This window comes from Camelina sativa, chromosome 16 (genome assembly GCF_030686135.1).
Source record: "Camelina sativa cultivar CO46 ecotype springtype chromosome 16, ASM3068613v1".
Classification (NCBI taxonomy): domain Eukaryota; kingdom Viridiplantae; phylum Streptophyta; class Magnoliopsida; order Brassicales; family Brassicaceae; genus Camelina; species Camelina sativa.
In genome coordinates, this window is record NC_141895.1 from 9,537,324 (window position 1) to 9,558,293 (window position 20,970).

The 20,970-nt window shown below is 34.1% G+C and overlaps 5 protein-coding genes and 1 long non-coding RNA gene across 6 annotated transcripts; 4 read left to right on the plus strand and 2 right to left on the minus strand.

Moving 5' to 3' along the window:
* Nucleotides 1-4,606: 4,606 nt before the first annotated feature.
* Nucleotides 4,607-6,496, minus strand: LOC104758975 (uncharacterized). Its single transcript, XM_010481948.3, has 2 exons — nt 6,253-6,496; nt 4,607-5,516 (listed from the first exon to the last, which is right to left on the minus strand). Exons 1-2 carry the CDS (start codon nt 6,320-6,322, stop codon nt 4,744-4,746), a joined length of 843 nt encoding a protein of 280 aa, XP_010480250.1. The 5' UTR covers nt 6,323-6,496; the 3' UTR covers nt 4,607-4,743.
* Nucleotides 6,497-8,461: 1,965 nt separating this feature from the next.
* Nucleotides 8,462-9,350, plus strand: LOC147925372 (histone deacetylase 2-like). Its single transcript, XM_087492592.1, has 6 exons — nt 8,462-8,476; nt 8,522-8,620; nt 8,717-8,779; nt 8,857-8,925; nt 9,013-9,179; nt 9,245-9,350. The coding sequence occupies exons 1-6, from the start codon at nt 8,462-8,464 to the stop codon at nt 9,348-9,350; spliced, it is 519 nt and encodes a 172-aa protein (XP_087348718.1).
* Nucleotides 9,351-12,411: 3,061 nt separating this feature from the next.
* On the plus strand, nt 12,412-14,474 carry LOC104760080 (uncharacterized). Its single transcript, XM_087492593.1, has 3 exons — nt 12,412-13,342; nt 13,451-13,770; nt 14,094-14,474. Exons 1-3 carry the CDS (start codon nt 12,412-12,414, stop codon nt 14,472-14,474), a joined length of 1,632 nt encoding a protein of 543 aa, XP_087348719.1.
* A 456-nt stretch (nt 14,475-14,930) lies between these two features.
* Nucleotides 14,931-16,674, plus strand: LOC104758974 (uncharacterized). The gene is made up of 3 exons (XM_010481947.3): nt 14,931-15,332; nt 15,456-15,571; nt 16,206-16,674. The coding sequence occupies exons 1-3, from the start codon at nt 15,225-15,227 to the stop codon at nt 16,540-16,542; spliced, it is 561 nt and encodes a 186-aa protein (XP_010480249.1). The 5' UTR covers nt 14,931-15,224; the 3' UTR covers nt 16,543-16,674.
* A 127-nt stretch (nt 16,675-16,801) lies between these two features.
* On the minus strand, nt 16,802-17,341 carry LOC104758973 (uncharacterized). The gene is made up of 2 exons (XM_019239379.2): nt 17,158-17,341; nt 16,802-17,033 (listed from the first exon to the last, which is right to left on the minus strand). The coding sequence occupies exons 1-2, from the start codon at nt 17,285-17,287 to the stop codon at nt 16,894-16,896; spliced, it is 270 nt and encodes an 89-aa protein (XP_019094924.1). The 5' UTR covers nt 17,288-17,341; the 3' UTR covers nt 16,802-16,893.
* A 2,608-nt stretch (nt 17,342-19,949) lies between these two features.
* On the plus strand, nt 19,950-20,600 carry LOC147925373 (uncharacterized). The gene is made up of 2 exons (XR_015584046.1): nt 19,950-20,097; nt 20,164-20,600. It is a non-coding gene; the product is annotated as an uncharacterized LOC147925373 (long non-coding RNA).
* The last annotated feature ends 370 nt before the right edge of the window (nt 20,601-20,970 follow it).

Genomic DNA, 20,970 nt, shown 5'->3' on the forward strand with positions numbered 1-20,970 from the left:
AAAAGATTGGTTATTATAGGAAAGGTATTAGTAGATGTTGATAAGAAGTGGTGAGCTAGGTAGTTGTAATCTCATGTCTGGCTCATTCGTCATTTACAATGGAGGAAAAGAAGAACGACTATTGAAGTCGAAGCCTGAGAGAAAGAAATTCGGAAGTTACAGTGTTACTAAGTAGGTTGGTACCCCGCTAAGCTGCGGGTTATTTTTAGTTTATTTTTTATTTATTAAATGTATTTTGTATTTTTAAAATACTATTTGTTTTTATGTTGTTTGGAATCAAATATCATAATTAATAAAGTTTTTTTTCTGTAGTGATCGATGGTATTTTTTTGTTTTACATATTTTTATAATTTGTTGTAGTTTGTAAAGTAAAAAATGAAAAAAAAACTAGACTTAAACAAATTGTGATTACTGTAATTTTTGTTACACATTGGTACGTGAGTCCGCAATTTTCAAAAAAAAAGAAAAAATACTTAGATAAATAAAAATTAAAATTTACTTTAATAATATATAAATTGGATGATAGTAAATGTGATTTTTTTTTATTATAACTCTAACCTACTCATTGTATATCACTACCAAGTACAATATTTTTTCCAATCAATCTCAATAATTGAAGTCATCTAATTTAGTTCAATTTTCCAATACAACATAATAAACCGGGATAAGATCTGCCTTTGTAAAAATTATATGTGGACGTTGATTAGGTAGCTTGACGACCTTGGAATAAAGTGTTTAGTTTAAATCATTGTCTCCTTCTCCACAAGATATCCTTTATAAAGCTTTGAAGTCTTGTCTTGGAGAACCAACGGCTTAAACCAGACATCTTGAATCACTTTCTGATATGAAGGTGGTGATTCTGTTTTAATGGTGTTCTCTATATTGCATGTGACTGTAGTAGGTGAGCGATGAATATTGCAATGAAGTTGTTGTTTCGTTCTATCCATAACTCATATATTAAAGCCTGCCTGCACCTCGAAGTGTGCCTCCAACTATTCTAGATATTGCAACTACATAACTGATCATGATTCTAATCTATCATCTGTTGTCTGCTACAAATTAAAGATGACGCTTTTGAAATTTACGAAGATCGAAGGGGAAATAAAAAATGCTAATTTTCACATAGAGAGTTCTGGAAGTAGTAGTAAGTAACTTGTATTGTACTAAACCTTGAAAAAAAAAAACGTTCTGGTCCAAAGCAGCAATTTGCTCAATATCATCTTCATTCAAGATCTAAGTTAACAAAGAAGAGGTGAGTCAATTTACACAAACACTAATATTTCTTCTTGAAGCAACTCTAAAAGCTTAAATAAATACGACATCTTCACCTTAATTAGACATGCGATTCTAAAAGAAATTAATGAACTTTGTCATGCCCAAGTTGCTCTTTTGTGAAATTTTTAATCTTTTGCCTATCAGATGACAATTGTGTGGTTAGGGAGGGGCTTACCTGAGGAATTGATATCTCTATATCTCTCTTCTCTTCTTCCTTCATCTTCACATCACTATCTCTCTCTCTCTCTCTCTCTCTCTCTCTCTCTCTCTCTCTCTCTCTCTCTCTCTTCTCTCTCTCTCTGTAACAACCCATCCCGTGGACCCCACTAGCCTCACTGCTAGATTGCCCCCATAGGCCCAAAGCTGGCCCTGCAGGGCATCGATCCTAACCTATCACTGTGGCAAATGGAACTACTCATCCAAATCCACAGTAGGTTATTGGTGCGCTAGGCGTTCCTCGAACCCTGGTCCCCACCCTTTAACAACCTTCCCACAGGATAAGTTGTCACCAATTGAATTTGCCACGGTGAGGGGTTAGGATCGATGCCCTGCAGGGCCAGCTTTGGGCCTATGGGGGCAAGCTAGCAGTGAGGCTAGTGAGATCCACGGGACGGGTTGTTACACTCTCTCTCTCTCTCTCTCTATTCTATTCTATCTTTTCAAATTTCTTCCCTATCCTAATTTTTAACCTCGCTTCTTCTTATAAAGAGTTCTCGATAACCGGAGAATTTGATTTCAGAATCTATAGATTTTGATGAAATTCTTGTTCGAATTAATTAAAGGTGAATTTGGTGAGATTGCTTTGCCTCTTTAACAATGACTTATGCTTCTTCCATGTCTCATGCCGCCAGAGTTGTGCGTTTTCTTCTCTTTATGTTTGTTTCATCGAAGGCAAAACTTTGTGACGATTCTTTTGTTTCTTCTCTCTAACTAAATTCAAGAGCAGTCTTATAGCGTGAAGGAGACGAACAAACAATTATAGTCTTCATGTTTTTTATTATTATTATGTCGGCACAGGTTTATGAAGTGAAAGACAACGTGATGTGGCACATATGAGTGTTAATCGGGCTGGCTCGACCCAGTCCGGCCCAAAATCCGCATATATTTGAGCCCTTTTCGGTCCGGTCCAAAATATTTTCGAGCCTATATTTCATAGCCCGACCCGGCTCTAACAGGGCTACAAGACTTTTCGGGTTTCTCCGGACTTATGTTACGGATCAAAAATTTAAACTTATAAGTTAGTTTATAACATGTCATAAAAAGCAATGTTTAAAGGTGCAATATAAAAAAAAATCAATCAAAATTTATATAACGCATCTATATTCACTAAAACTAACTTAATCTAAAATAAAAAAAATTAAAACCAAATAAAAATATATATAATTCATATAAAATATCATAGATAAAAAATTTTAAAATATTAACTAAGGTTATTAAATAAATATGAAAACTAAGATTATAGTTTTAAACTTTATTTATAATCAAACAGAAATGTTTTTAAAAGGTACAATTATATTTGTATAAGAGCTTTTCGGACCGGTCCTTACCCGATCAGGCTATGCCCTAAAAACTCTAAAGTCCGAACGGACTGAGTCCAAAAGGCCCAATTTTTCTGGATATATATTTAAGTCCAAGCTCAGTGTTTTTCAAGACCAGGCCGGACCGGACCAGTCTGCGGGTTTTGGGCCTAATTGATTTGTCTAGTGATACATAGTTTTTTTTATTGGTTTAGAAATCTGAGCTGTATTAATTCAAATATTTTTATTGGCTATTGATTTTAATTGAGGTGTCAACACCTAACTTCAATGTTGAAGTTGATGTGTTACACAAGAAAAGAAACACCTCATTTTTTTATTGTATTAATAATACGTGGACAAATTACTGCTGCGGTGGACAAGCGTCATTTACAATAAGCAATAGCGAAAACTAGTTATATTGGACCTGTTCTTTTGCTGATTGTTTGGTTAGCGACAACGATTGTGCTAAACGACAATAGACGTAGGAGTTATCAAAATAATATGACAACAAAGGACATTAATGAAGGTGTCGCTGGAAAATATGGTGTTCACGCTGGGAAAAGTACAGGCGTGATGCAGCGACGAAGGAGTCGCCACAATAACCAGCGATTACAAAATCAATACACGTCATCATCTCTAAAACTATCAGCGACTCATTTGTTATAAAATTATGTTGTCAGTTCAGCTTTCCCTTTAGTTTTCAGTCGCAGTCGCTGGGATAGCGAGAAACAAAAGAACAGGCGTAGTTGTGAAAAATAGTGTATGTACAATGACTAATAGATACTTATTGCATTTGTGTATTTAATATCTCGGAGACTTTACGGGTTCGGGTATAGTGCTAATAACCGATAGTAATAAAATCGGTAAAACCCAAAAAAACCGCTATTAACCCGCGACCTGGTGAATCGGTTGATCCGGCTGGTTAGCGGTTCAAAAAAATTTATTTGATTTTTGAAAAAAAATATAAGAATTCACAATTTTAATTATTTTAAAAACTTTTTATTCTTTTATAACTTAGACGGCAACACACATGACTCACGACACACATCTTTTTTCAACTTCTTTGTCATCTCTCATGCTTTGCGTAAGAACAGTAGATTGTTTTTGCCTTTGGAGATGTTTTATTAGTGTTTTTATTTTATTTTTTATTTGAATTTAAAAGTTTTAATCATTTATTATTATTATTAAATTTCATACTTTGTTAAACCTGATATTCTTTTTCCAATATTTTTAAAAATGTTTATTTTATATAAATGCATTAAACATATTTTACTCAGTTGATCCGTGGTCGAACCTGGTTGACCCAATGACCCGGTGACCCGAGAGCTAGTCCAATTCACAATCCGGGTCGGGTTTCAAAACATTGCATATCGATGTATTGTTCATCTGTCGCTATAGACAATCTCTTTATTTTTACAAAAATATTTTCAAATAAAATAATATTTCAAATAATTACTCTTATGTTTATTTTTATTTTATTCACTTTAATTTATTACATTAAATTTGATTAAAATTAATTAATTTAGATTGTTATTTAGTTATATTCAAATTTCTTAGTTTAATTTAATTTATTTAGATTTAGTTTATTTTTAATAACTTTATTTAATTTTGATCAAAATTTCTTTATTTTATTTTATCTGACTTAAATATATTTTTTTTGAAAAAAAAATTATTTATTTTTGATGGTTACCTTATTTGTTTGACTGTCGTTGGATCACGAACAACTTTTGGTAGCTGTAGCAAACAAATAGGGCCTTCATTTGAACATACAAAGTAACCCAACGTAAAAATAAAAACTAATTTAAAACAACCAATTTGTACAGTAAACCAAATGAAACTTAAATAATTTGGACATCCATAACAAATTGATCCTGTGGGAACTTTTTAAGTCTATACAACTATGTCAAATGTATTGGAAAGAAATATTCCAGAATCTTGCTTTCCAATTCCTTTAGAGCTCATAACTTGAAGTTTCATATGTAGTAGACTGGTCCTCAGAAGTTTCATATGTAGACTGGTCCTCAGTATTTTCATATGTAGTAGACTGGTCCTCGGAATGTTCAGATGTTGACTGGTCCTCGGAATTTTCATATGTAGACTGGTCCGTAAAAGTTTCGTATGTAGACTGGTCCTTAGATGTTTCATATGTGGGCTGGTCCTTATAACTTTCTCCAGATTGATAAATCTCAAAGAAGAAGTTTACCCCATTCACAACATCATAAACCATCAGTCCAACTCGTCCGCCAACCCAATTTCCCAAGGTACTTCCCACAAGATAACCAAATCTACCAAATCTCTGCTCACCCACATACCCTCCTGAGTAAGCACCAACCATAGTTCCACAACCACGCAAGAACCCTTCAGTTAAAGTCCCTCCAAAGTAAAGGGCTTCAAAGAAATCCCACCCGGCTGCTACTATTGGTCCAATGATTCGTTTCGCTTGCCTGGTAGCCACTTTAGCCGCTTTTTCACCCGCTCTCTGCACCTCTTTGGCTGCTTCATTTGGAGGCATGCCACTTACCAATGCCTCATGTAAGGCTTTCTCAATAGCGATGTTCCGGGCTTTCTCGACGTGAATAGATCTTATATTGTAGAAATAAAGCTTCACACCTTCTTTAACTGCACAGGATAAAGTTCCTGAACTCATATCGAAGCAGTTCAAGAATGTAAACTCTCCACTCTTTGATGCAGCTTCTTGTCCAACAAGTTCCCGACATTTTTCAGCTGTTATGCAACAAAGACATAAAGATAATCAGACATCCAATGCTTATCCTATAAGCCAATTTAAACAACGAACCCACAACCAACACAGTTTAGTCTTAACTCAAAACCAAACTTTTGTAAGAAAAACATAATGTGAGAAACATGGAATCTCACAAACCACAACAAAATAAATAAACAAGAAAAGAAAGCTGAAATGGCTGTTTACAAAACATCTTAACTAATCTGAGAAATCTTCTTGATGCTTGTTATAAGTCATATATATAGCTGAAACAAGTGACCATCATATGCTACGAATCGAAACTTTTGTGATCATATCACCAGCATGAGTGAGCAACACAGAGGTTCCAAAGAGTAAGTAAAAGGGAAAATGAATTCTGAACAACAACAAAAAAAACACAATAGTTCCGAACACAAAAACATTATAAGATACGAAGTGTTGAAATGTCAAATTGTAATTCTTAATAATTCTAGTCATTAATCCCATCGTAGGTCCAAGTCTTCCATAACCTTATTCATCAAATTCATGTTTCAACCAAACAGATCAAAGAAAGAGTATTAGTAGAACCAAATCGAGATCTCAGAACAAGTTCCTGAAAAGGCGATACCTTTACAACTACCCTAAAAATAGAAATCCAAAACCCATGATTGATATTTATACGAAATTATCCAAAAACACAACAAAACGCGAAATTGATGGTCAAAGATCGAAACTTTTGCGGAAACAAATCTAAAGTACCTGTCATACTGAGAGCGATTAATCCGAGAGCAAAGAGAAGAAACTGAATCCTTCTTCTTCGGAAGTCCATGGCTTTGAGAACCCAATAGATTAAAAAATCCCCAAATTCTTAACCCAATTTTACAAGAATTTATGCTTTAAGAAACACGAAACATTTGATTTGAGTGTGACGAAGGTTTCAGGAAACCACAAGTCAGAGGGAAAGACTCACAAGGTCATGTAAATCATATGACGGTTCAATTCCGGTTTAGTGTGAAATTAATTTGGTTTAGTGGTTTAATTTGATGAATCATGAATGAGATTTACTAAACAAATATATTTTAGTTGTATAAATAAGTAATTGTGATGATAAATCTGTAAATAAATGGACATAATTTGAATTGTGATTTTACAAATAAGTTCATATGATTTGGAATTTAGATAGTATTTGTTTTTTTTTGCTAAAATTTGAGATAGTGTTTTTTGGCAATATTTTTTCAAAATTACATTTTCTTTTCAAAGTCACTTGTTATTAATGTATTGCACCTAAAAAAAATAATATTTACTATTTTTAAATTATTAGATGAATTTTATAATTTGTCATTCTTTTACCAAAAAAAAATTAAGAATTTGTTAAAAATACCCTTTTTCAAAAATATCCCTTTTTTAGCTGTTTTTATTTTTGCTCTTCTTTAATTTTTAATAACCATTTTATCGAAAAATATTTTATTCGGTAAAACAAAAAAATTTCCCGCTAAAAGAATTTCCGACATATTTTCCCGCCAAAAAAAATTCGAAAAAATTTCCCGCCAAAAAATTTTGATAAAAATTTTTGACAAAAAATATTTTCCGCCAAAAAAAATTTATTGTTTAAAAGGTTTTATAAGGTAGAAACCTCATAAAAACCTTATAAACACCTCGTAAACGCTTTTAAAAGATTTTTAAAAGAGTTTTAAAGGGTTTTAAAAGGTTTTTAAAAAGTTTTTAAAACACTTTTTAAACGCTTTTACAAGATTTTTTTAAGGTTTTTAAAAGATTTTCAAAATGTTTTGAAAAAGGTTTTTAAAAAGTTTTTAAACACCTTGTAAACGAATTTACAAGGTTTTTAAAAGCGTTTACAAGGTTTTTAAAATATATAAGTTTCAAAAATTTGGCGGGAAAAAATAATTTTTGACGGGAAATTTTTTTGATTTTGGCAGAAAATTTTTTCGTTTTTGGCGGGAAAATTTTTCATTTTTAGTGGATTTTTTATTTTATTTTAGTGACTGTACATTCTTGTTGTCATTCAAAGAAAGAGTAATTTGGTCATTTTGTATATAAAGAGGGGTAGTTTTAAAAATGGTCAACATTAAGGGGTATTTTAAAAAAAGGACATGGAAATGTGGGTATTTTTGAAAATGCCTAAAAGAAATTGTCATATGACTTTTTTCACTATTCATTTAGTTTAGTAAAATAATATTATTAACTTACCAAAAAAATTAAGTTTGGTAAGATAAAAATTATGATTTTATCTGCATTTGTTCAAGATTATTTATCCAATTACGAAGATTTATAATATCATTTTAGGGAGTTTATTATATCATAGATTCGGGTTTATTTTGAGGGAGTTTGGATATAGTTTGATTTTTTTGTCATATGATTTTAATAAATTATGAATTGATTTATGATGGATTGTAAAAAAAAATTTATTATTGGATGGACGGAATGTGAATTGTTTTTTTTTAAAAGGATTTTTATATTATGTAACAAGAGATTTTGTTAACTAGATTATGCAAAGAAATTAAACTATGTATTTCGGATAACATACAAATGCAATTCTCTCAATAATTACCTTAAATTTTGATCATTAGTCAGAAATCATATTATCACCTCTTGTAATCTTAAAGGGGGGGGGGGGGGTATTCAAATGAGTATTTTGGAGAATTTGATGGATTTAGGATATTTTGGATTATGAGCGTTCTTAGGATGTATTGGTGGATTTGTTAGTTTTTCAATTTTAAAAAAGAAAAAATAGTTTGTGATTTGGTGAGATTTTAAAAGAATATATTGGGTGATTTTAAGAGATTTTTAGAACCAAAATACAAAAATTGGATTCCAAACAAAACATTCTCGTCATGAAGAGAATAATTTTGCACGGCTATCGTCTTCATTCTCGTCATGAATAATTACAAAGCTACAATTCTCACCCTCTTGTTTTCATCGTCTCCATTCTCGTCATGTGAAGACATCAATGGAGGAGATTGAAGCATGTGAAACTCATCTCATCAATACCGTGACACGTGTTGTTTAGAGAAGGGGTAGAGTTTGCAAGTTCCTTGTTTCAGATGGGTTTTTGGAGGAGAAATCAATCGTTGAGCCTCTTGAAGCTTCAAAGACTGATCTTTTAGTGGTACTACTTCGTTTTCAATACGGTTCCCTTTATATCTATATTGACATCTTGATGGTTGTGTAACCCTTTTTTTTGTTTGTGGTTGTTTTGTATCAGGTTCATTCGGAGAATTACTTAAACAGTTTGAAAAGCAGTGCTACTGTCGCTAGGATAGCAGAGGTGATGTGATTTGTTTTAGCAATTCAATCTTCTACTTCATTCTTCTTGTTGGACTGACTTTTCTACAATGTATATAGGTTCCACCAGTTGCCTTTTTTCCTAATTTTCTTGTGCAACAGAAAGTTCTTTACCCATTCCGTAAGCAGGTAGAAGAATCATATGTTGCTCTACGTCTTTGATTGTTTCCTAGAACTTTATATATGCGGAGTTATTACAGAATCAGTGTGTGACAGGTTGGTGGGACGATTCTGGCAGCCAAACTCGCAACAGAACGTGGATGGGCGATTAACATTGGAGGAGGTTTTCATCATTGTACTGCCGAGAGAGGAGGCAGCTTTTGTGCCTTCGCTGATATTTCTCTCTGTGTTCACTTTGCATTTCTTCGTCTAAGAATATCAAGGTAAAGTTTATCCCCCCAACAACCTTCTTATGTCCTTAGTTCTTGACCTTATAAAACTTGTACATGGTTATGATAATAGAGCTTGATGATCATCAAGGGAATGGCCACGAAACAGATCTTGGCAATGACAGTATGAGAAACATTTATTTGTTTCACTATGTTTTGTCTTAATGGGACATGTTTTGATTATTTTATTTTTGAAAAACAAATCTTTCAAAATAACACCTCCTAAGGTGTGATTTTTTCTATTGGATTCCCCATGTAAAAATGTATCGAAGGTCTTTTAAAATCTGTGTGTTTAGTTTTCTATTTTAAAAAAGTTAGATTTTGAATAACAGTTGATTCTATATGATTTTGAAAAATTATTGATTGAATACCAAGATATTGTGAGTGAATTTGAATGATTTTATAGAAATTTTACATTGAATAACATTGGATTTGGAAAGTGATTTAAAAATCATAAGTTGAATAACAGATGATTTTAATAAAAAGCCAAAATCTTCCAAAATCCTCATTTGAATACCCCCTCTTAATACAACCATAATCTTATGATTCTATAAGAATCATGAGTTATTAAATCTCACATCATTGCAATTCACTGTATAGCCGGTAATAAGTAATAAATGATAGTCAGTTTCATATGTCACCGATTTATAGGAATTTCACAAAATGATCATAATCATTGGTGATAATTAAACGGACTGCTATTAGGGAAGCTTCTAGAAGATCTTGAAGGTTTTGTTCAAAACCTCTCTTCTCGTGCCTTGTATTTGCTCTTATGATTTTTTACCGTTTTTTTTTAAATCGATAGTGAAATTTCAATGGATTCTTACGTTTTAAGACTGTTCCAAAGTCCTCAATTTTTTTTTCAAGTCCTCAATCTCTTTAAGTTGATTTTTTTTACTTTGTATTAGAAATGAGATCTATAAAGGGTTTATAGATGTTTTGTGTGTGTTATTCCCTACTAAGCATCCTATTTTTGTTTCAAAACCTCTCGAATCATTGTCGGATTCTTATGTCTATGGGAGAAGTATTCTTGGTCTATTAAGTCTATATTTAAAAAAAGTTCAGTTTTTAAACAAGAACTGAATCAAATAAATTTTCAAGACAAATCAAAAATCTTTAAAGATGATTAAGTCTAACGATGGTTAACCATTTTTAGCCATGTTGTTAAAAATCAAAAATCAACATGGTTAACCATGTTGTTAAATTCTTCGCATAGTCATGTTAACAAATTTAAATCGTTTAGCCATGTGAGAGGGAAAGAATATTCAAAAACTCATGTTGATCATATGATGGTTCTATTTTGGTTCAATATGAGATTAATTTGGTTTAATGGTTTAATTTGATGAATCATTAATTTGATTTTGGTTCAGTATGAGATTAATTTGGTTTAATGGTTTAATTTGGTTCAGCATGAGATTAATTTGGTTCAATGGTTTAATGGTTTATTTATAAAACTAATATATTTAGTTTTATAAATAAGTAATTATGGTGATAAATCTGAAAAGTAAGAACATAATTATAAATGTGATTTGACAAAAATGTTTATATGGTTTGGAATATGGATAATAGTTGACACTTTTGTTTTCAAAATCACATGTTATTAGTTATGTTTAGCTAAAAATAATAAAATTTACAATTTGTAAGATTTTGGATAAGTATTATAATTTGTTGTATGTTTTGTTATCTCTATTCATTCAGTTCTGCATTCCTTCAACATTATTTATCAATTGATAAAGATTCACAATCATTTTATGGGTATTTATTGAATAATGATTTTAGTTTTTGGATTTAGATATAATGGAAAGTTTTAAATGACTTTGATAAACTATAAATTGAACAATGATGGATTTGAGTCACATATATATTTAGTAACATAAGATTTTTGGAAAACAATATTTAAAGAATTTACATCCACTAAAAATATAATTTAGTGCAATGAGAAATGTCTTCCCAAATACATGATATGATGATCCAATAAAGGTTTTGTGCAAAAAAATCCTCTAAATTATCATTTTTTTTACAATTTTATCCTCTAACGCCCAAAAATGCCAGATAATACTGCAAAATAAAAAAAAATACATCAACCTCAAATTTTAAAATATTGATAACTAATATATTAAATTGAAGCGTTGGTGTAATTCAAAACTACATTTAAAATTGTCGGAGTTTTATGTTTGACCGTCGCTGGGTTGGCAAGGAAGGTTTAATGGATGCGATCTCATCGGGTTGGTGTGGTGAACCGGACCAGCACTTTGCTGGGGAAATTATTAGTTGCCGACGGGAGATTTCTTGTTGGTGTAAAACGCAGGCACCGTTTGGCCGGGATTTGATAGAGGATCTTAAACGACAATTGGAGATGGCTCAGGCAGATGATTCTTCAACTCCGGAGGTTATCTCGGATCTTAATGTCCGTTTGCGGGAGGCTTACCGGGATGAAGAGGTTCATTGGTACTTAAAGAGTCGGAATCGGTGGATGCGGTTGGGGGATAAGAATAAAAAGTATTTTCAAGCCCAAACCAAGCAGAGGCGGGCTCGCAATAGGATTGTCGGTCTTTTTGACAAACATGATGTCTGGTCTACGGAGGAGGTTGCAATATGTGATACGGCGGTAACATATTTCGAGGAACTGTTTTCCTCGATACATCTGGCAAATTTTGAGGAAACTCTAAGGGAAGTCAACACGGTTATTACAGAGGAGGACAATGCCCGTTTGACGACCCCTGCCACAGAGGCAGAGGTAAAACGGACTCTGTTTATGATGCATCCGGACAAAGCTCCTGGACCGGATGGGATGACAGCCTTGTTTTTTCAGAAGGCTTGAAGAGTTATTAAGGATGATCTGGTGTTCTTGGTTAATCAATTTTTTGTTGAAGGAGCCTTTGATAAAAGTTTAAATAAGACGCATATATGTCTTATCCCGAAGGTGGCTAAACCGACGCGGATGACGGAGTTGCGTCCTATCAGTTTGTGCAATGTGGGGTATAAGGTCTTGTCTAAAGTTCTGTGTAACCGGCTTAAGTTGATTTTACCGAGTTTAATCTCAGAAACTCAATCCGCATTTGTGCCGGGACGTTTGATCTTGGACAACATTCTTATTGCTCAATAAATGTTTCATGGTCTGCGAACAAATAACTCCTGCAAAGGAAAGTTTATGGCAATTAAGACGAATATCAATAAGGCATACGATAGGGTGGAATGGGATTTTGTGGCAGCGTTACTACGAAAAATGGGGTTTGCGGAGACATGGATCTCATGGATTATGTTTTGTATCTCATCGGTGGAGTACAAGGTTCTTATTAATGGGCAACCTAATGGTCAGATTGTTCCTGCAAGGGGCTTACGGCAGGGTGATCCGCTCTCCCCTTACTTGTTCATTTTATGCACAGAGGTTCTCATTGTCAATATTCAGAAGGCAGAGGCCGATAAGCGGATAACTGGGATTAAGGTGGCAAATATATGCCCGCCAATAACACATTTGTTGTTTGCGGATGATAGTCTGTTTTTTTGCAAGGCAGATAAGGAGCAATGTGGTGTGGTTTTAGATATATTACAACAATATGAGGCGGTCTCGGGGCAGCAAATCAATTTTGCGAAATCATCAATTCAGTTTGGTCACACTGTTGAGGCCCAGGTCCGATTGGAGATGCAGCGGGTTCTTGGGATAACAAATTTGGGTGGTATGAGATCATATTTAGGGATTACTGAGAGTTTGGGAGGGTCCAAAACGAAGGTTTTTTCATATGTTAGAGACTGGCTCCAGAGCCGGACAACGGGTTGGCCGGCCAAATTGTTGTCCAAAGGGGAAAAGGAGGTGATGATCAAGTCTGTTGCGACGGTTGTCCCAACATTTGTGATCTCTTGTTATCGTTTGCCAAAAACGATTACATCCAAGCTTACTAGTGTAGTGGCAAATTTTTGGTGGAGTTCTAATGGTCATTTCGGGGGTATGCATTGGATAGCTTGGGAGAAGCTTTGCTGTAGCAAGCAGATGGGTGGCTTGGGTTTCAAGAATGTAGATGATTTTAACACGGCTCTATTGGCTAAACAATTATGGCGACTTATTGAGGCACCGAACTCACTGTGTGCGAGGGTTTTCAAAAGTAGATATTACCGGAATTCCAATCCATTGGAACCGCTGCGGTCCTACTCTCCTTCCTGTGGGTGGAGAAGTATCGTATCAGCTAGATCTTTGGTAAACAAATGGCTCATTAGACGGGTTGGCTCTGGTGACACCATTTCTATATGAACTGATCCCTGGGTGCCAGCTCAATTCCCAAGACCAGCTTTAAGTAACGATCCTTCAAAGGACCCAACTCTTCGTTTGTCTCAGTTTATGGATTCTCAATCCAGTTCTTGGTGTAGAGATCGGCTCGTTGAGCATTTTGATCATGTGGATGTCGCCTTGATAGAGGATATTCCATTCAGTAGTCTTCCGATGGCGGACTCTTTAGGGTGGCATTTTACAAAATCTGGGAAATACACGGTTAAATCAGGGTATGAAATGGCACGTCAAGATATTCCTAATACTTTTCAGGTCATTAGCTGTGGTCCAGAGATTACTCCTCTTCTTGCCAGGGTTTGGCAGGTTCACTGCCCCCCAAAAATAAAACATCCCATGTGGCAAGTTTTAACGGGCTGTGTCTCGGTTTCTACTAATCTGAGTAGGCGGGGTATAAGGTGTGATGTTGGCTGCACGAGGTGTGGGGCGGATGTGGAAACCATTAATCATGCTATTTTGGTGTGTCCGCCAGCCCGACAAGCCTGGGTTTTGGCCCATGTACCTGTTGGTCCTCTTCTTTTTCCGACAGAATCCATTTATGCTAATGTTGATCATTTTCTCGGCCCTACGAATCCGGGTTCCCAAGTAGAGGTTTTCTCCTCGCTTATGTGGTATACTAAAAAGCTCAGAATGCTCGGGTGTTTGAGAGTCAAACGGAACGCCCCGATGATATTGTGCGAGTGGCGCAAGGGGAAGCTTCGTCCTGGTTGCAAGCACAAGTGGAAGAGGTGGTTGAGGATGTTTCCTCCTCCCCCGTGGTTCCTTCTCTCTGGTCGAGCGGGCATATCCCTTCTCTTCTTCTGGTTTATTCTGGTTATCGGTGCTTTGTGGATGGCTCTTGGAAAGAGACTAATGATTTTGTAGGTGCAGAATGGATGTGTACTTCTTTACAAGGATCGTCACCACTTCTTGGCGCTACTAATTACCGACGCAGTCTTTCTCCGTTACACGCCGAGGTGGAAGCTTTCATCTGGGCGATGCAGTGTATGATTGGCCACGACTTTTACTGACAGTGCGGTTTTTTTACTGACAGTGCGGTTTTGGTGAAGATGGTGTCTTCCCCACACGACTGATCGGCTTTTGCAACATATTTGGATGGTATCAAGATGGATCGAGAGGAGTTCTCTTCTTTCTCTTTATCTTATATTTCCCGTAATGCAAATGTTAAAACGGATTCTTTGGCACGCCAAGCGCGCTTATCTCCACATCATGTTTTGTTTGTAAACAACTTTTTCTTAAATTGGTTTTCGAGCTGATTCTTTTGTTGATAAAAAAGAAAAAAACGGTTAAAAGATAGATACCGATAAAGTTATATTTCGTAATATTTTTGATTTTAAATGATTAATATATATATTTATGGGAGATGGAAGGTAAAAATTGCAAAAACTTAACGATTTTAGAAGGCTTTTACTTTTTTGCACAAAACCTATCCAATATACACACACCTTAAAAACTTTTTAATTCGGTTTTGTGTGAGTATATTTTTGGTTTAATTCGGTTTAGGGAACCGAATGTTTTCATTTAAGGATGAGATTGAAAACCAAAATCCCAATAAGAAGATAGAAAAGTTTTCTCCCGACTCGTTTTCAATCTCTTCTGATTACTACTCACTCTCTCTATCGAATCGAATTTGGATTCTCAGCTTCTGGGTTTCTCAAAAATCAAATCTTTTTCAGCTACGATTCTTTGTATCTGTCTACGGTTGCTTAAGGAATCGTTGGAATTGGGTGACAAAACAGTTTTAGGGTTTTTGAAGAACAATGTCGTCTTCTTCGGTGATTAAACCAGAAGACGTTCTTGAACATCTTATGAACGATGGTACCATCGATGCTCTTCGATTAAGGATCATCAATCAGCTCAAAGCCAATGTAAAGTTCTTAGATTTTGATTTTTGAGTTTTAAAGTTTGTGACTTTTTGTGTTTTTTACGATTCAAAGCAAAATCATAAAGTTAATGTTTTTTTCTGTTGTTGTTGTGGTTTGTGTGAATAGGAAGAGTTGAAGAGTACAACGATTAAAATGGCGGAGGAGAGTAAAGTTCTTAACACACCTGGTGCTGAGAAACAGACTAAAAGAGAACTCTTTGATGCTCTTCGTCAAGAACTCGAGTAAAAGTTTTCTCCTTTACATATCTCAACTCTTATACTTCGGCTCTGGATTGCTAGTTTTGAGTATAATGATTAAGTAGTTTAGTCCCCACCTAATTTTAGAGCTGGATGAATACTATAAATCATTCAGAATCGGTAATGATCTTAATTCCTTGGAGGGCTAGTATCCATCTTGTTCTGCGTTACATTCTTAGTTTCCGTAGTTGTATGTTACATTCTTAGAGCTGATTGATTAATGTAGGAAATTCATGATAGGTGATATGAGTAAATAAGGATATCGGTTTTGTATAATTCTGCTTCATACTCAGCTATATCTCCCACCTACTATTTGAGTTGATTGGATAATAGAAACTGGTAATGATTCCATGGAGCTGCAGTATTGATCTTGTTCTGCGTTACATTCTTAGAGCACTTATGGATATTGTTTGTTTTCCATACTTCTATGTCACATTTGTAGAGCTGATTGAATAATATAGGCCATTCACGATAGGTAATGATTTCTATCCCTTGGAGCTACCTGTATGCATACTAACATACAGAGGATTGTCTTATGTTCTGTACTATCAATTTTCTTGGTTTAAGTTTGCTGTTGGAAAAAAATGTGTTGATGAAATTTTACCATGGTTGTGGGCAGAGGGCCTGTTCTAGAGAAGGCATCAAAATCAGTTTGGGATCTGATTCTTGAGAAGGATGGGTTGGGGAAAGAAATAAACGAAACAGTCGAGCGTGTCTTTTGTCATCTAAGTGGGCGAGAACCCCCTTTTTATCCTCCATTAAACGTGGAAAAGACCCCGATGGAGATGGATAAAGAGACAGAGATGAAAGAGGATAATAGCGCGTCAAAGACAAAACCAAAGAAAAGAAGTCATAGTGAGGTGAATTCCTCTGAAGGTATTGATGAAGTTGCAACGACGAAGAAGAAGCAAGGATATTCCTCAACTGTAACTTTAGAATCTGGGAAAACACCGTGAGCCTAAGTTATGAGAGAGAGACATTGATCATGTTCTGTTGTTCTGAGTCTTCTGATATAGTCTCGGTGTTTTATTGATGACATTGCTATTTTCATCTACCTCTAATATATGAATGAAAAAAAGTTACTACAAGTTGCGTTTAGTGGTAAAAAGATAATATGATACAACTCACTCATATGTACCCTAATTTTTTTTTTATTAGACAACTTGAATAGAATGGCTTACTCTCTTCGAACTTCAAATAAATTGGTTTGGGAAATGAAAAAAGAGTTATCCTTTTATTAGATTTCGTATGTCAAATAACAAGATTGGAGATATGACAAAAGTACCACAGGTGTAAACATATGAATCTTAAATCAACGTTGAAGAGGCACCAGGGGACCGCCAATGACAACATGTCTTACAACGTTGGCGACAGTTCATGTCTTTACCACAACGTCCAGAGCAACCAAAATAACACATCTTTGGGTTCCAGTACATTCCATTTACCCCTGTAAGCATCATCATTAGATTAACTAGATGTTATAACCATCGTTAGTGAATACATTTACAAAAAAATATTATATAATGAAAACAAAGTTAAAGGAGAAGTGCATCCGAAGACACAGCCAGTACAAGCTATCTGATGAATGTTTCCGCAGTCGAACTTGCATTCTGTTTCTTGACATGGAGTCACAGCTTTTGCTCTCACGCCCATTAGTACCAAAGCCATCATCACCATTGTTATCCTGATCATACTCGACATCTTCTTTGTTTTTCTCTTTGTTTGTTTGTTTGTTTTTCTCTTTGTAAGGGTTTATCAACTATTGTATCACAATATTTAAAGGTGTGTCAAAATGCATATCATGATTGTTTGGACAATGGCAAAATTGGTAAACTAAATTTTAATATACAAACTTAGTAGAAAATATTTTAATCATATTAGTTCTCGATGATTTTTATACTAGGTATCAAATAACTAAAAATGTTGATTGTTAATATTATTTAATTAAGGATAATCTATTTACATAGTAAAAATATTATTTAAATGGGGAAAATGTCGTAAAAATCCACAACTTTCATATTTTGGAAGTTTTAATCACTAATTTTCAAGATATCATTTTTATCACAAACTTTCTGTTGACTTTGAAATTAAAATAACAAAGTTTTGTTGACCACGCCATATTAGGCACAACATTTATTAAATCCCTAACCCTAGAAAGAAAACTTCAAATTCTCTATACAATACCAAAATCTCTTATGCAATCTCTCTGTTTCAATGAGTCGTCAATGGCACACCACACTCACACATCTGGTTGTGTCGATGAGTGTGGTGTGCCCATTGATTGTGTAGAGAGAATTTGGGGTTTTCTTTATAGGGTTATGGATTTGTGAAATTGGAATCAAATTTGGGGATTTAGTTTCTTCAATTTGTTAAATGATGCTGTTTTTGGCGTTAAAAACGTGGTCGTTTATGCAAAACGGTAGCAGATAACATATAATTTACTCTGTTTTTGAGATCTTTAACAGATAATAAACGTCGTGCCTAAAACGGTCAGGTCAACAAAACTTTGCTATTTTATGGCAAAGTCAACAGAAAATTTGTGATTAAAATGACATCTTGAAAGTTGGTGATTAAAACATCCCAAATTTGAAAATTGGAAAATTTTATGACATTTTTTTCCTATTTAAATGGTTCAAAATCTCAATTAAAGATATATTTTTACTTTAAACAAATTTGGCATATGATTTATTTTTTATGTTAGATACAAATTACCCACAACGTTTCTTACAACGTTCATGGTAAGCATCGTCAGTGCTACAACCAAGATCAAAATTCCGGTAACATATAATTTTTTGGTCTATTTCGATGGCGCATGTAAACATCATAGACCACTACCACAAATTGTGAATACATATAATCTAAATTATACAATGAAACATTTGTATTGAGATTTGATACTAATTAATGTAATACATAGGCCCTTGGATTGTAAAGAAATAATTGAGATTTGATGCCCCATATATTTCAATATGTTGGCCGTTGGATGAGAAGAAATTTGATGGCCAGGAGTAGGCGCAAAATAACATAATGATAAAAATAATAAAATCAAGGTTTTGTTGATGAAATAGATATTAGAGGCTCTTAAAATGAATAACCATTTTCTTTTTGTAAAATGGATTATAATTACAGTTTTCTTCGTTTCAAGATACATATTACTATATTTTATTTTAAAAATTGTGAGAGACTAATAACTTTTTTCCAATTCAAGTTATCCCATCACATATTTACATAATCTATATATACAAACCCATTTTCTAGGAACTGCTGATGTCATCTTTCTAATCCAACGGTTGAGGTAAGTCTTTTTCTTAATCTAAGGGCTGTGGTTTTTTTTTTTTTTTTTGATCAAACGGATGATTCTATTCATTCAAACAGAAACATTACAAGGAAAAGGATAAAGAATCCCAAAGTTTAAAAGGTTACAAACATACACTTTCCCTAAAGTCACAAGCAAGAACAAAGAAACATATAACAACAGGCTTAAGCAAATCGGTTGTTTGTGGAGACTTTACGCCGGTTGAAGTAATCATAGAGCGGCGGAGGGGGTTCATCGGAAGCCGCCCTCGTCTTTTTTCTCTTTCCATTAAAATCTCGTCTGGATCTGAGGGGATAGGGAGGGTTTGTAACTAAAAAAGAAGAAAAATAAATGGGGAAAGAACCAAAGAGGTGAAAGAGGGGAGAACAGAGGGAGAGCCGCAGAAAGAGGCTTCTATATGAACAGAGGGAGGCTTCTATATAGATAGGCTTATGAGATTGACGATACAAGACAGTGTGTGAATATGTTAATGTTACCTAAGTTTTTCGTTACAACATCTCAAGAAATGTTTTGGCTATATGCCTTTTATGTTTTGAGATATGCAGCAAGTGTTTTTTCTTTTCTTTAAACCTCTTTTCCATTACAGTTTAGTTTTGGTCCACTCCAGATGGTGTATGGGGAGAGTGTGGAATCATGCTATTCTAATCAAAGAAGCTAAAATTTTCATGATCTTTGTTTTTTTTTTGGTTAAACTTTCTTCTAAGGTTTTAAATAGAAAAAAAAAACTTCATTATTAGGCTAATAAACAAAATGTCTCTTTCCTTTTCAAAAGAAGCTATTCTGCGTTCAGCCCCGTCTTAAACAAATATGGGACTTCTGTCAAATTTTAAAAAAACTTAAAAACCTTTAATAAATTTTTTTTTTTGAAAAAATTGGACCCTTTTGCTTAAAGAAATTTTTTAATATTTGGGATGGACCCATGACATTTGCCTACTCTGCCATGGGGTAGAGACGGCCCTGTCTGCGTTGACCATACCAAAGGCTTCTTCATCTTCAATGGTTGTGATTTGTCATATATAAGTCATTCTTCGTTATATATCTTTAGTTGGGGTGTAGCCACCACCTCGCTATTCACCATTGGTCCCATGGATTCATATTGTAGGTTAGACATTTTATCCAACTGTGTTGGTTGCACACCACTTATTATTCTTATAGAAAAATAACTCCGTAATCTGGCTCAATATCTCAAACAAAGGTAAAAATAACTCTACTGTAAACGAATAATTTGTTTGTATGCTAAACAAATTTTTTCTTCACACAGGCCTGTTCTTTTACCCCGTTGCTGTGACAGTGTTGATCGACTGAAAAAATAACTGGTTTTCAACTTAGATCAGAAATCAGCGATGATTATCAGGTGAGAGACAAGGATCTGGGAGTCGCTGCGACCGTTTAATTGATCGCCAGAATATCTATCGACACCTGCAATTGAAAATTTGGAGAGATTTGGGGAATATATTTTCTCAAACTAAAATTCAGCGATTCAAAAAAAAATGGAAAAAAAGAATAATTATCGGTCGCTGGTTGTAATCGCTAGCTACAACAAAAAGAACAGGGCCACAGTCGAATTTTTTTTTAAAACCATATTGGAAATTGTGTTTGTGTAAGAATATAAGGTAGTTTGAAGTATGTAAACCTTAAAAGAAACTTATTTTTGTGTAGTACTACGATATATAGACTGTATAGAAATTTTCTGCGAAATCATTTTTTTTTTTTTTTGAGAGAACATTACACAAACATAATTTCTTACTTTTTTCTTTTCTTTTTTTGAAAGACATTAACCCGCTGTCACTATATGTTTCGATCCTGCAACGCGATTATTTAATCTTTACTTTAACACACAATGGAATTCATGTTTCTAATTTGAAAACTTTATAACATATAACCTTAACAAGTATAAATTATCTAGAAATCTTATGATATATGACGTTTGTACTTTTTTAAAAAAGCATAAATAATTTAAGATACATTATAAGGATATATGATATATAACTATTAACTTTATATAAACTGAATTAGTAGGGGAAAAATAGAGACCAAATTTGTAATACTAATTATATATATATATATA